This window comes from Penicilliopsis zonata (assembly GCF_001890105.1).
Source record: "Penicilliopsis zonata CBS 506.65 unplaced genomic scaffold ASPZOscaffold_11, whole genome shotgun sequence".
Taxonomy (NCBI): Eukaryota; Fungi; Ascomycota; class Eurotiomycetes; order Eurotiales; family Aspergillaceae; genus Penicilliopsis; species Penicilliopsis zonata.
In genome coordinates, this window is record NW_019208920.1 from 662,351 (window position 1) to 677,150 (window position 14,800).

Sequence of the window (14,800 nt, forward strand, 5' to 3'; positions counted from 1 at the left end):
AAGTGTATATAGTCTTGTACAGTGAGTCCGCTTAGCTTAGCTTTTGATTGTTTTTCTTTTGTTTTGTATACCCTGTTAGGTATTGCTGTTGGTTTGAGGTATTTACTTCAGTCGTCTTATCTATTGTCCTATTTATTACCTCTTTTGAATATCAAGCATTTCGTATATGTAGTAGTTATACGGAATACGTAGTACTTGTTTACTTAATGCTAGATAGGTAGATGGTATAATCCAAGCTGCCATCCCTTGCATCTTGTAACAATAGTCTGTTGCAGCAGGATACATGTCTAGTGGCATACTCTACGAGGTAGATGGATTTTAGCGTTATACCCAACCACATGTCTATCGTATTACTGTTTATCAATAACTACCAATTACGTACGTACAACGATCAAATCATCAGAAAGCAATAAGCACAGCACAGGCAGTCAATGCACCGCAGCAAGGGCCAACCAGTTTCCCCCTTCTCGTTCATATCCACAATCCGTCATGTCGCAATCCGGCTCATTGTTATTTACAGAACAAGAGCAAGCAGGCTCAGCAGGGAGCCCGCGGCAGGCACGGCAAGGGCGGCGGCTGCGTTGGCGGTGGACGAGGCGCTCGACGACTCGGTGCTCGAGGCGTTGGCACCAGAGGTGGACGAACCGCTAGTGCTGCTGGCAGTCTTGGTGGAGGTAGAGGTGCCTAGAATCGCAGAGGTCAGCAACCAAGAAAGGAGGGAGGCGGATAAGAGAGAGATGATAAAAAAAGAAAGAAAAGAAAACATTCAAAGGGTGTATCTGCAGCGCCAGGGACTAACCGAGAGTGCTGGAACCGGAGACAGAGACAGTAGAGACGGAGACAGAGGTGGAGGTAGAGATAGGAGCAGAGGCGGAAGAGGAAGTAGCAGCAGTGGACGTGGAGGTACCAGTGCTGGAGCTCTTACCGGATGCAGTGCTCGAGGAAGTCGAGGCAGTGGTCGAAGAGCTCGAGCTGCCGGTGACGTTGAACTGCTCGGACTGGGCGAGGATGCCGCTATTCTCGGAACTGGTCGAGATCAGGTTGATCTGGTAGCCGGATCTGGATGGCAGTCAATAATCATGAGGCTTTTTGGTTTTTTTTATTTTTTCTCTTTTGAAACTATCTCGAGTTTTCTTACCCATCAGCGGCAGAGATGCCCTTCATGGTGTATGAACCGGCAGAAGTGTTAACATCGCTGGCGACGACATCGTCAACGTTCGGGTAGGTGTTCTCATTGACCAGATGGATGGCAAAGGAAGTAGGATCGGAGCTATACCCTCGATATCAGTCTTCAATTTCTCGACGGCCCTGGATTGTATCGCATGCCAGTACTGACCTGACGGAGGTCCATTTGATGGTCACATCCTTGCTGAGATTAATGTCGGCTCCCTCGGTCGGATAGGTGACCTCGAGGGCAGCGACAGAAGCCGCCAAAGTAACGAAGGTAGAGATAGAGTAACGCATTTTGACTCTAATTAATTCAAACTTGTAATTAAATCAACCAACAAGAAAGCAGTAAAATCGAAAGCAGTGTCGAGCGAATGACTTTGTTTCTTCGAGAAAACGAGTGTCCGAATTGCTCCTGGAAATCATCAGCGGATATCCCAGGTGCTTTTATATGACACGACCAGGGTCAGCCTGCCAGAGAAGAACGGGCCTTGTTTCACTCCTGCGATTGAGATGATTTGCTATTATTGAATTCTATTTTGACCCGACGTGACAACAAGCAGGTTCCAGGGTATCAGTGACGCGAGGGGGCTCCACTCCTCTACTATCTTTTTTTGCCCTTTTCAGACCACCTTTCTTACTGAGGGATCTTCAGCAGTGAACACTGACATGATCCATCCAATACGAGATCCAAAAGTGGCTGACGGTCGCTTCTCGGACCCTTTTGGGGGGACGTGATTGGCATCCCGGCAAGTCTCTGATAAGACCATTATTAGAGGATTTATTTTTCCATCGAATGCAGCAGGCAGGGTTGGTGCGCGTCACCGTTGCTGATAAGTTATAACTAGTTACGGAGTATCATTAGAAACCCTGTCCTCAAGCCAGGAATAAAGGGAAATACGCGGAGTGGGATGATTCAAGCCTCCTTCTCTCCTGTCCAGAAGCCCCTATCGTTCACTGCTGGCTTCGCTTAGCAGCCAGTCTTGCACGGTAGGAAGGATACAATTTGCCCTCTGTACCTGAATAGCTTTTATTAATGTCTCGGAGAAGGTAAAAAGCGGTGCCCGAGATAAAAATAACCCGTTGTCCTACCACCTGTATGCTCGGCCAGGACCCGAATGTGAAACAGTTGCATGCGACCCATGGGCAAGCGTCTCTTGGCACTCGACGAGCTTCGAGGGAGCCTGAACTGTGTATGGCGAGACATTCGCTTGGGGCTATCTTTAGGAAGGATGGTGACATCGGTATACGGGGCCCGAAGTATCTGTCTGTGTCAGCTTTCTTCGTTCGTTAACAATAATCGCTGGTGTGTAACCCCAGCATAGAATTAAACAACGCCGTAGTGAAGCCACAGATAACAAACCAAATGGGTCCTCTCTCCAACTATCTTCATGATCGGCTGGTTCCGCCCCACCATCCATGGATCCCAAAGCTCGGCCTGTTGGGATCATTTCGATACCCCGTAAAAGACGATCGGTCGTGGTGTGGAAAGAGGCTTTTGAGGCGTTTTGGCCGAAGGAAAAATGTGGGTGTTGTCTATCCACTCCGCGCTTACCCAAAATGGGGAGTATGTGAGATTTGCTTGAATAATACTTCAGTCTTTGACCTTGGCTTCAAATTTTTTACTCCTGACTAACTATGCTCTATCCTAGATATCAAGGCTATGGCAACAATATGAGACATGCTACGTCAGGACTGCTTTATGAACAAAACCGTTGCTAGTATGATCCTTCCGCCGGATTATGCCAGAATACTTCTCCCGCCATCCATTGTGAACCTCTTGCGGACCTTAAGTCGGATATAGCCAGGACCCAGCTGGATGGCATGCGGCTCGTTGAGCGTCTCCATGCTCTCATTCTCTGGACCGAGCAAGTCTGAGCCGTCGTCCTCTCCCGACTCATCACCAGACCCAACATCAAGGAGAGCAGTCGGGCAAAACACCAAAGCCTCTCCGGTAGCCAGACGGACAATTTTACGAAAGATATCCGAAGATCCAACTCCCGCACCAGCGATGTGGCCTTCAATTGCCTTGAACCATGAGGGCGAGGCGAAGCGATGGACAATAGTCACATTGCACAGGTCGAGCAATTTCGGAGACACAGTTGGTTCTTGGGTAGCAATCATGACCCTGGTGCCTAGATGGCGCTGCTGACGAACGATTGAAAGAAGGGTCTCGGTCAATTCGACCGCTTCGCCGGACGTGGTTTCCAAGAACTGTATACCAGCACCGTATTGTAAGCGTTTCTTCTCACAAAGCCAAGGTCAGTAATCAAAACCAGGAGACCGATATACATACCTTGTGGGCCTCGTCCAACGCAATAATACGCCCCGCATGGCCTCGTCCCTCCAGGAAGAGTGAGACACAGATGTTAAACAATGCACAAGCGTCATCGGGTCCAACAAAAGGACAGCTGAGATCAATGATAGTTAAAGTGCCTCTCTCAAACTTCCATGTATTCGGAGAATACGGTCTCTTCTGGGGTCTCTTCCCGTGAGCTGGCTGGGGCTCCAGAAAAGACTCCAATACCTGCAGGCGCATGTTCAGCGGGAGATTCTGTGTGCCCAAAAATTTCTCCTGCTCAAGCTTTGCTCTGAAGGCACGGTAACTGAACCCCTGTCCGTTCTGCATTTGTTCGGCCATTTCACGCAGGATCTTGGTGACAACCTAGCTCCGAAAGTCAGAAGGGATCAATTCTCGGTTTCACTTCGTATAGCCTTTGCTTTTCTTACCTCCATGTATAGAGGCTGTTCTCCTCCAACGTTCAGTCCCATCAGCTTCTTCATGGTTGTAATATTGAGATGTTTCTCAGAAAGATACATCGGCAAGACTTCCAGCTTCCTACCAGATGCACCTGGCAGCCTGTCATACGCTGCTTTCATTGCAGAGTAGTTTGAAGGAGACACCAGGATCCGGACAGGAATGTTCGAGGTGTACAGGTACGCTGCCTCGCAGAGCTGGGTGCTTGAAAATCCAGTGAACTTGTCGTAATGGAGTACCATTGCGGCGAGAGGCGAGGAGAGTTTTCCGCCAGGCGAAGGCGCAATGAGGGCATTCTCCAGAAGGCAGGACAGCGTGTGACTCTTCCCGCTGCCTTGACTCCCGCAAATGAAGGCAGACCACGGCGCGGAGACATTGGTGTACACCAGATTACCTTCATCTTTGATGTTCGTCCCAGCCTGGAGACGAAGACCGAGCAACCCATACTGAGGCCAGACACTGCTAGCGACACCGGTAGCAGCTTGGGTTGTAGGGTTTTGTCTGTACTCTGGGCTTTCGACTAACTGGCGTGTAATGGCTGAGAAGAGGGGCGCTGCAGACACCTCCTCAGCGAGGTGCTCCCTGGATGTGTTGACAGAAGATTGGTTTGTCTCGACGAACTGAAGATGACGAAGGGCCTCCTGCCTGATAGCAGACATGGGACCCATGATGGCGAGTGACCTAGGAGGATGTACCAGATGAATCAGGATTATTGAGGAGAGAAGAAAATGCTAATATTTTATATGAGGTAGAGAAGGAGAGAGAATGGGTCTTTCATTCTCTTAAGCAATGTTTGCTTCTGTTTTGTGATCGCTTGGTTGCCTAGGGTATATATAAAGCTTCTCTCACTTTTTTATATGCCTACTTTTCTATCAATGAAGAGAGCAGACTGCATAATTAGCGTAGAGAATTATCAGTCTAGGGACTGAAACTTTTTATTTAGATCATTTAACCACTAATCTGAAGGGATATAATCATAGGTAATAGAAGAAGGCACCAGCAAGACAGAAGCAGTCTGACATGACTATTTCATCTCTATTATGTAGCAAAAACTTCTACTCTTTAATATATATACATCTGTTTAAAATCTAGCCAAGGCCAACGTAAATGGTAGACTGGTGGCAAAACTCAATACAGATACTGGGAGACGGTGTCGAAATATAGTAATTCCGCTTTACTAGAGCCGAAGTCCTTTGGAAGTGAGGCTATATGATCTTCAAGACAATACTTCAGGGGGAAATACCAAGAGCTCCAATATAGAATTGCCTACTATAGAAAAAAAAAAACCACTTCAGGCATTCGGTCTTATCCCTTGTAGACCCGAATATAAAGGAATAATATTAAATAGACAGTGACCTCAGCATATCATGTTGCATTTCTGGCGAAGGACAATGCCCTGGGTAACAGCTGTAGTCGACCATATGTACATTTTGAAAATGAAGACTCATTTAGGATTGCCGTGAAGTCTGCCAAGTATATGAGTTATGGAGTAGTTGACTTTACCTGAGGCACTTCCGCTCTCATCCACTATATCGGCAAGTATTATAGCGGCAGATATTGCCCCTGGCATTCGAGGCCAGAAATAGACACTGACCAAGGGCCCCCTATTGGAGGATATTTTGCAACAGGTTTCTCCACCATTTCTTTCTTTTTTTTAAAAAAAAACATGAGATTTCAGGAGACCGGTCCTGAGAATCCCAGCGGAAATGAACCGATTATCAGATGTGTGTTAATGCTGGTCCGCACTTTATCTGCGGGCTGAAGGGGGACAGCCTGCTGAGCCAAGACGGACAGTTCTTATTTCTCCATTCTGAGAAGTAGTCGCCAGTGTATGACATGGAGGAGTAGTTAATCTAGTCGGGTGTGCAAGCTTTAATACCAGCCTAGGCTACTTGAGCGCGGTTCATCAGAATAGATTGACACGCAGTGCCGAGTAGAAGACGTAGAAACTGCCTAATGAACGCCTGGGAGTCAGCGATGGTTGCTAGTTATACTTTGTATCAAGTGAAGATAGTTCCAGAAGTTACACCGGGGATACTGGCCCTGTTTCAAGAGCTCCTTCTCCGGGAGACGCGAGAAGAGCTTCCCAGATTGCTACCGAACGATGGGTAGGTAAATATGGAACTCATCGAAAGAATTAAAATCTTCAGGAATCCAAACTCATCGTCTAGAGTCTAGACCCTACAATTGAGCAGGAAAGAAGAGAAGTCCCCATAAGTAAAATATGGGCAGCTAATTGCCAACTTGCCATATTGCACCCCCGTGGCGGTTGCAGATAAAGACGGGGCCCGGCGAAGTCTGACAGCGGCGTGGTTTACCAGTTAGTTCCCACCACCATAAACCGCCTTCCCTTCTTCATCCCTCCCAGTGGCACGACACGGCTGTCATTTTTCCATTTGCATCCGGAAACTTTGTTGCTATTTGGTGACAAGATTGAACTGCTTGACTATAATCATATCCATTAAGTACCCATCAGGTTGTTAACAGTAGGTCTCGTCCTGACTGGCGCGGGTCGGTCTGGCCGCTGTGACCAGCATCATGAAACATGGCAAGCTGATGTCGCCCCGCCAAGCACAGCTAACTGACGTTCAACTATGTAGTAACCTCGACTCAGGTCGAATCTAGCGTTGCTAGATTGCGAGACTTGCAAAATCGTCTCCATACCCACGGGTGCCGCTATCAATCAGAAACCAACTGCCCCGTCGCTCAGCCGTCTGCAGCACTTGCCGCCCGCGGTATCCCTAGGCGTCCTCCATTTTAACATCTTGGAGGCTCCATCGAATGAGATGACTCAGGTACTGATCTTAAAGAAAAGGAATTCTTTCCGCAGGCGGTGGAACCCCTGGCACGACCGTTGATTCCCTGCGAAACTGGGCGCACAGGCCAGGGCATACGTAAGTGGGCTCCTGTTGATCGCGGGGGTCGAAACAGGACGTGTGCCATCGAAACGACTAGGAACCATCGACCAACCCTATCTTGTGTTTCATTGTACCCTGACTTGTCCAATCGCTCGCAGACTCATCTCCACGTTCGGCCCTTTTTCTCCCCAAGGGTCATATCCTCGACGACCTCCGTTCGATCTGTCTGCTCCATGCTACTACAGTTCGTCTTTAAAAATGGATATAAAGGCGACTTTGACTCTCCGTGGCATCACTTTCTTTTCCTCACCATTCAGTCGACCTGAATTGACCCGTGTCTACCGTTCTTTCTTTCTCTCTTTCTCTCTTTCTGCATTTGTTCCTCACGAGGCCTGGTTGTCTCTGGATTCCTTCGCTGATTTAACTTACCATTCAATCTTTTCAACAAAAATTCGCTATACGCAATCTTATCCAAGATGAAGCCTCAGGCCGCCATTCTCATCCTCTCCTTCTGTGCCTCCGTCTTCGCTGCTCCCGTTCATCACCGTGCCGTTCACCACAAGCGCCAGGTTCACGTCAGAGATGTGAGCTACGCCTCCTCCTATGCCTCTACTGCGACCAGCGCCGTGGCCAACGCTTGCAAGGTCGCCGCCGCCTCCTCCAGCGCCGCTGTTGATTCCTATTCCACCGCTGGCTCTAGCGCTGTCCAAACCAGTGCTCCTTCCACCAGCTCCCAGGCCAGCACGTCAAGCGGAGATGGCGAGGAATCTAGCGGCTCCGATTATGGTGCTACTCCTTCCGGGGCTTCCGCATCTGTAGCCGCCTCTCCCAGCGGTTATTCAAGTAGTAGCTCTAGTAGTGGCTACAGTGGTGGCTCTGGAACATCTAGTGGCTCGGATGCCTCTTCTTCTGGCTACTCCGGGAGCTACGGTGGCTCTGGAACATCCAGTGGCTCGGATGCCTCTTCATCTGGTTACTCCGGAAGCTACGGCGGCTCTGGAACATCTAGCGGCTCGGGTGCCTCTTCTTCTGGCTACTCCGGGAGCTACGGTGGTTCTGGCACCTCTAGCGGCTCGGGTGCCTCCTCTTCAGGATATGCTATGGGCTCTGGATCATCTGGTAGCTACGGTGGTTCCGGAACTTCTAGCGGCAAAGGCGCCTCTTCTTCCGGCTATGCTATGGGCTCTGGTTCATCTGGCAGCTACGGTGGTTCTGGAACTTCTAGCGGCAAGAGTGCCTCTTATTCTGGCTACTCTAAGGGTTCTGGAAGCTACGGTGGTTCTGGAACCTCTACTGGTGATAGCGCCTCTTCTTCTGGCTACGCTATGGGTTCCGGGTCATCTGGAAGCTTCGGTGGTTCTAGCACCTCTAGCGGTCAGGGCGCTTCTTCTTCCGGCTATGCTATGGGCTCTGGATCATCTGGCAGCTATGGTGGCTCCTCAACCTCTAGCGGCGAGGGCGCCTCTTCTTCTGGCTACTCTGGGAGCTACGGTGGCTCCGCAACCTCTAGCGGCGAGGGTGCCTCTTCTTCTGGCTATGCTGATGGATCATCTGGCAGCTACGGCGGTTCCGCAACCTCTAGCGGCGAGGGTGCCTCCTCTTCTGGCTACGCTGATGGATCGTCTGGCAGCTACAGTGGTTCCGCAACCTCTAGCGGCGAGGGTGCCTCTTCTTCTGGATCGGCTAGCAGCTACGGTGGTTCCGCAACCTCTAGCGGCGAGGGCGCCTCTTCTTCTGGATCGGCTAGCAGCTACGGTGGTTCTAGTACCTCTAGCAGCGATGGTGCCTCTTCTTCTGGCTACGCTGAAAGCTCTGGGTCGTCCAGCAGCTCCGGCAGCGAAAGCGAGAGCGGCTCTTCCACCAGCTCGTCCTCAGGCGCTTCTTCCTCTGACAGCGCTGCTGCGGCTGAAGCTTCCAGCGCCTCCGTCACCAGCTTTTAAAGCGCTGCACTGTGTCTTTTGAAGTTTGATCCGTGAGATCAAGCCTATCCAAGCGACAATCCGACAAAACTTCTTGAAATTTTTGTTAAAAACCTTGAATTGGAACGAGGGATACAGGCAATTCATTTCTCACCGACACTCCTTGATGAGAATTACTCATCCGCCTTGGAACAACTGTGTCCTTTCATTCTTTGTCTTTTGAGTGCCAGTTTATCTGCCTGCTGGACAGGATTTATAGACTGACTTTTCTAAAAGATTAGTATTAATAGTTCTCAATACAAGTGTAAGAAGACGGTATAACAGTTCCTGTTGTTAGTTATGTTGATAACCTAGAGTAGTGACATTGTAGTTATGTGTCTCAGCAACCTGCAACTCAAGTCTTGATGAAAACATATAGACCTTTTTAAAACAATTTTTTCCCTGGAGCCTAATAATCAACAAAGATAATACCAGTCCAGTTGCTGATTGTGTCATTTTATCTTCCCGTCCCCGCCAAGTCGGCCGTCTTCCCCCCCCACAAGCAAACGACCAAGTTTTGACCAACTCACTCACCGTCGACAACCACGCTCGACGGCAGTCTCCAGCCTCTATTCAACTATTAATACCCAGAAAGGCATGCACAGAATCGCCCGAAGGAGATTACGGCACACGGCTCGGGAGTTTGAAGATGGGTGAGAACGCCAATGATTTGCTCGCAGTTTGTCACCCTCCATTCCCATCTGGATGATTACAAGTCAGAAGGCTAAAGGATGCCGCTCTTTCTCCCCTGTTATAGGAGCTTGAAAAAAGCTATTGTCCCCCGCTAGACCCTGCGTTGTTCACTGCTATTACCTCCGATTTTGACCTAACGGACCCGGCGCAGGTCAAGCAGCTCCAAGACACACTCGACACCTTGAAATTGTCGGCATGGGAACAAGAAGACCTTCCGTTTGATCCATCTGGGACCAGTGGTACCCAACCACTCAATGGCCTCGAGAACGATGGGGCAATGTCCGAGCCGGGCGCGTCGCAGTATGAGAGTACGCAGTCGTGCGAGACTGATCTCACCAGCCTCGCATCGGACTTTTCATTCTCGCTGAGCGTTGGGGAGAAACAACGCGCGGGGTACAATAATAACAATACTAGTAACAAAAAGCAAGCGTCTGGCCGAGTAGGAGGGAGTCAGGATGACCGGATCGACTATTTGGCGGAAATGTTCCCGTCAATCGACCTCTACACTATCCAACACACACTTAGGAAATGCGACAATGACGTGGATCGCTCGATGGATGTTCTACTCAACATGACTTTCTTCGACGAACAGCAACCGAGCGAGGATGGGGACCAAGTTGCCATACCCAAGGGGATCGACGGGTTTGGTGAGAACGCCGTCGCGGGTGATATTGGTCGCAGAAAGGGTCGAAAACGGAAAACCAAGAACAGCCGTGCTAATTCTCAGTCGCAGCCTTTCCTGGAGGAAGAGAACAGCAATAGTAGTGCAGCTAATAACAAGTGGAGAACTGCGCAGAATGATATCGAGTTTATTCTCGCGCGAACGGCCCCTGTTCTCAAGAAAGAGACCGTCGCATCTACTTACCATGCCCATGGCGCCTCGTTATCCGCTGCTATACGAGCCTTAGCAACGGCCAATAAGCCCCAGGCGGAGCATTGCATTGGCGAGAATCCTGTTCTGGCAGCCCAGGTGGCCGAGCTCGCGCAGGAGTTTTCTTCGGTGCCCCTAACTACCCTCGCGGGGCTGCTAACGATCAGTCGGAATTCGATCTCAGCTGCGAATGAGCTAGCCGCGGCCATGGTCCGTCGCCCAGCCCCTGCTTCCCTGTCTGATATAATCAAGTTTTCAACCCCTTCAGTCACGGCGGAGGTAGATGTTGAGACACCGAGGCCTCCGCGGGCTCGGACGGTGCAGGACTACGAGAGCGTGCGCACAGCTGCCCATTCACACTTTGATGCAAGTTCTACGGCCTTCAATAAGGCTTCGGCCGCTTATCGACGCGGGAAATCCGACCGCCTAATGGGCGCGGCGGCGGCGTATTACTCTTCTGTCGGACGTGAACACCTTGAAAAGGCGAAGCGAAACGCCTCTGCTGCGGCGGATGCGTGGGTCCATGGCCAGTCGACGGCGGACACGTTAGATCTGCACGGGGTGTCGGTGCAGGATGCGGTGCGGATCGCTAGCGAAGGAGTGGCCCTCTGGTGGGAGTCTCTGGGCGACGCCCGGTACATTCGCGGCGGCAACTCTTCGGCTCGTCAAGGGTATCGAATCATCACTGGTGTTGGACGTCACAGCCATGACGGCACGTCACGAATCGGCCCGGCCGTGGGCAAAATGCTCGCACGCGAAGGATGGAAAGTCGAGGTGGGCGAGGGGGTCCTCACAGTGATGGGGGCTCGGCAGTGATAGCATGGATAGTCTGGATATAGGTTGGATTTTTTGCATATCTAGGAAGCCGATGTACTTAATAGTTACTTAGTATCTTATCTATTTGAGATGTGGAAACTGATCTATGGCTGTGTTCTACTACATACGTTGAATTTGATACCTACAAATGTTATTGTTATGATATTGCTCCATACAATTGCTGATGACGTAAAATCCACGCCTCTTGATTGCCTCATACCAACTTCATATTATTGAAGAAAGAAAGGTACTTCTTAATTTATCTCGACTCACCCGCTGCCTATCTTATTTGTCTTACTTGATAAGAATATACTTGTACTGCTCTATGCACTTCTACGCTCTGCGGTCTTTCCGCTCTTTAATCTCCCCCGCCCAGCAGCTGCGGACAATCTTCTTCAGGACCACTATCGCTGCCTCTCGCATCCCCCGCCCAGTTTCTGGCAGCACCATCCTCAAAGCTGCTCCGGCGATTCCATTCTTCGGCTCTCTCTTTGGTTCCAGCGCCAAAGCTGAGGCCCTGACTAATACTACTACCATGTCATATCCTGATAAGCGGAGCGAGGAGGAATGGCGCGCCGTGTTGAGTCCCGGTGAGACACTGAGCACTTATTGGCATTCTAAAACCGTACCCCTCTGATTGTTTTCAAGAGCAATTCCGAATCCTTCGTGAAAAGGGCACCGAACGCCCCTTCACAGGCGCCTACGATGCCCACTACCCAAGTCTTGGAGTGTACACCTGCGCAGGCTGCAACGCCCCGCTGTACAAGGCGAGCCACAAGTTCAAATCTGGCTGCGGTTGGCCCGCGTACTTTGACAGCGTCCCGGGGGCCGTGACGCGACACGTCGACAACTCGTTTGGCATGGAGCGCACGGAGATCGTGTGCAGCAACTGCGGGGGGCATCTGGGCCATGTCTTCAAGGGGGAGGGGTACGATACCCCGACGAATGAGCGGCACTGTGTGAACAGCGTCAGTCTACGGTTTACGGAGGATGAGAATGCAGAAAGTAATGCTAAGGCTTGAGGTCTCTGTTTATCTCCTTCCACCCTTCTACGCCTCTTCAACCATACTATTCTGTATTTATACATACTATCTATGGCCAACTTCTATGAACATACAACCAGTATGACACAGTATCCGAGATACAGCAAGAATAATCATCGGTCTTCAATTCTAGTTGGGTACTGTATAGAATCATGCACATCTCTCCTGTTATCAGATCGTTGCAGGGATCAGCGCAGCGGCATAATTTTACAATGCTCGTACTCGTCTTCCAGTAAAACCACCGCCTACTCATCTAGTATCCAATAGATTTTTCAATGTTTATCCATAATAATCTGCGATTCAATCAGCATACATTCTGCACATAAGGTACGACTCGTCTCCCGCATCGGGCACCGGCCTCGCTGCCTCAGGCGCCCACGCCGTCACCGCACCCGCCACTTTGTCCTGTCCGTCCCATCGTTCTCTCCTCGTGCCCACCCCTCGAGACTAAGTTGACTGCTCAACTCTCCAGATTACTAGAACAATAAAACGATTCGAGAGACCTTTCGACATGTCTCGCCGTGCCACCCCGGACCGGGCGGCGCAGAACCAACAGACGATCAAGACCCTGTTGAAGCTCGAGTCGAATAAGACCTGTGCCGACTGCAAGCGCAACAAGCGTGCGTTACCTTTTCTACCCCCCCCCCCCTTTTTTTATGTTCAAGTCCGTTGGCTGTACAAAATTTGCACACCGTGCTGACTCGTATGTCTACACAGATCCGCGATGGGCGTCATGGAACCTGGGTATCTTCATTTGCATCCGATGCTCGGGCATTCACAGGGGCATGGGCACCCATATCAGCCGGGTCAAATCGGTGGATCTGGACTCATGGACGGATGAACAGCTGCAGAGTGTGGTACGGTGGGGGAACAGTAGGGCCAACAAGTCAGTTTTATGAATACATACTGGGCCGATTTGTGTGATTGATTGAACCCCGCCGCTGACTCGATTGATTGTTGGGATTTAGGTATTGGGAGGCTAAGTTGGCGCCCGGACATGTTCCTTCGGAAGCGTAAGTCAAACCAAAACAGTCCCCGGACTGAGAAAGCTTCATGCGATGATGGCTAAAACGAGATGTTCGGAATACAGGAAGATAGAGAATTTCATTCGCACAAAGTACGAGTCCAAGAGATGGGTGATGGACGGTCCGATGCCCGACCCGGCTACGCTCGACGATGGAGATGATGATGTGGTTGGTTACTCAGATATGCATGGAGATCTATTGAGGATAGTCTGACACCTATCAGCCTCTGGCGGTGGTCCAGGAGAAGGCGAAGATCGAACGTTCGGCATCGCAGCGCGGGGGGGCTTCTGGTTTGCCCGCAGCCCCGCGACGACAAGCCCCGACGATTGATTTCTTCGGCGACACGGAAACAATCTCACCTCCAGTCCGCCCGAGCACGACGGAACCTGCGCCGCGCGCAGTGCCCAAGGAGTCTCAGCCTGCACCCAAGACACATCGACCTGCAGATTCGCTGCTCGGGCTAGACTTCTTCGGCAGCACCCAGCCAGCTGCTCCCAACCGTCCCGCGAGCACCACTCCTACGGGAGTGGCAGGCCTGTCTCGCCCGGACCTCAAGCAGTCGATTCTCTCCCTTTACTCGAAACCCGCTCCGGCCCCGGCGCAGCATGAGCGGACCTCCTCATTCGGAGACCTGACCTCCCCCATGCCGTCATCGGCGCAGCCGCAGTCATCCTCGACACTTGGTGGGATAACCGATGCGTTCAGCGGACTGACTTTCCCGTCGGCCAGTACCACGATGAAACCTGTCGAGAAAGCATCCCCGTTTGCCAGTCTGGCCACCTACACTAGCCCCAAGTCCTCGCTCGCGGCTCCCAAAGTCACTTCACCCTCACCTGGCACCAGCGGCGGTGGGCTGTTTGACAGTCTCACGTCGCCCAACCCCCCGGTTCCCAACCCGCAGGGACGCACGTCTTCGATCTCGTCCAACGGATTTTCGAACGATCTGGGTGGCTTCTCGAGCTTTGTCTCTCCGTCGACAACAGCAACGAAGCCTAACGTGCCTCCTCCTTCCTCCGCTCTCTCCAACGACCTGTTTGGATTCTCTTCTCCGGCTTCTGCGCCTGCTCCTGTCGCAGCAGCTCCCAAGTCACCCAGCATTTCCTTCCCCCAGCAAGAAATCAGGTCTGCTTTCAACCTCTCTGCCCCGGCGCCTGCGCCTGCTCCCAAACCGGCCGTCCCCGCAACTACGTCTGTCTTCTCCTCTGCCGTGATGGATCCCTGGGGCGGAAACGCATGGAACACCCCCGAGCCCGCCGCCCCCGCCGCCCCGGCGCGTTCGATCACCACCACCACCACCGCTACCGCCCCCACCAACCCTTCTTCCATGATGAGGGTTCCTGACACTTTAACAGCCAATGACTTCGGAGCTGGTTGGGGTGCGCCATCTGCTAGCATCAGTAAGCCGGCGGCCACGGTGGCCGAAGACGAGGATTTCGGCGGATGGACCAGCGCCGCGCCGGTAGCCTCGACAACGACGACGACGACGACGAACACTAGTGGCAAAGCGGCTGGCGGGTTCGGCGGATCAGACGACCTGTTTTCCAATGTCTGGGAATGATTATGATGGGTCAATAAATTGTACTTAGATTTGAATAAACGGCTTGTCCTTGA

At 51.4% G+C, this 14,800-nt stretch overlaps 6 protein-coding genes across 6 annotated transcripts; 4 read left to right on the forward strand and 2 right to left on the reverse strand.

Moving 5' to 3' along the window:
* Positions 1-794: 794 nt before the first annotated feature.
* On the reverse strand, positions 795-1,464 carry ASPZODRAFT_69800 (hypothetical protein; the record flags this gene model as incomplete). The annotated part of the gene is made up of 3 exons (XM_022729605.1): positions 795-1,059; positions 1,139-1,270; positions 1,337-1,464. 3 exons carry the CDS (start codon positions 1,462-1,464, stop codon positions 795-797), a joined length of 525 nt encoding a protein of 174 aa, XP_022579958.1.
* A 1,443-nt stretch (positions 1,465-2,907) lies between these two features.
* On the reverse strand, positions 2,908-4,584 carry ASPZODRAFT_69991 (hypothetical protein; the record flags this gene model as incomplete). The annotated part of the gene is made up of 5 exons (XM_022729631.1): positions 2,908-3,016; positions 3,077-3,381; positions 3,464-3,832; positions 3,898-3,972; positions 4,084-4,584. 5 exons carry the CDS (start codon positions 4,582-4,584, stop codon positions 2,908-2,910), a joined length of 1,359 nt encoding a protein of 452 aa, XP_022579959.1.
* A 2,675-nt stretch (positions 4,585-7,259) lies between these two features.
* Positions 7,260-8,723, forward strand: ASPZODRAFT_26800 (hypothetical protein; the record flags this gene model as incomplete). The annotated part of the gene is made up of 1 exon (XM_022728063.1): positions 7,260-8,723. One exon carries the CDS (start codon positions 7,260-7,262, stop codon positions 8,721-8,723), a length of 1,464 nt encoding a protein of 487 aa, XP_022579960.1.
* Positions 8,724-9,245: 522 nt separating this feature from the next.
* On the forward strand, positions 9,246-11,129 carry ASPZODRAFT_160310 (hypothetical protein). Its single transcript, XM_022726465.1, has 2 exons — positions 9,246-9,420; positions 9,499-11,129. Exons 1-2 carry the CDS (start codon positions 9,391-9,393, stop codon positions 11,119-11,121), a joined length of 1,653 nt encoding a protein of 550 aa, XP_022579961.1. The 5' UTR covers positions 9,246-9,390; the 3' UTR covers positions 11,122-11,129.
* A 527-nt stretch (positions 11,130-11,656) lies between these two features.
* On the forward strand, positions 11,657-12,143 carry ASPZODRAFT_69867 (hypothetical protein; the record flags this gene model as incomplete). The annotated part of the gene is made up of 2 exons (XM_022729611.1): positions 11,657-11,711; positions 11,770-12,143. The coding sequence occupies 2 exons, from the start codon at positions 11,657-11,659 to the stop codon at positions 12,141-12,143; spliced, it is 429 nt and encodes a 142-aa protein (XP_022579962.1).
* A 263-nt stretch (positions 12,144-12,406) lies between these two features.
* Positions 12,407-14,747, forward strand: ASPZODRAFT_160314 (hypothetical protein; the record flags this gene model as incomplete). Its single annotated transcript, XM_022726466.1, has 5 exons — positions 12,407-12,784; positions 12,882-13,050; positions 13,133-13,177; positions 13,255-13,357; positions 13,413-14,747. The coding sequence occupies exons 1-5, from the start codon at positions 12,676-12,678 to the stop codon at positions 14,745-14,747; spliced, it is 1,761 nt and encodes a 586-aa protein (XP_022579963.1). The 5' UTR covers positions 12,407-12,675.
* Between the last annotated feature and the right edge of the window lie 53 nt (positions 14,748-14,800).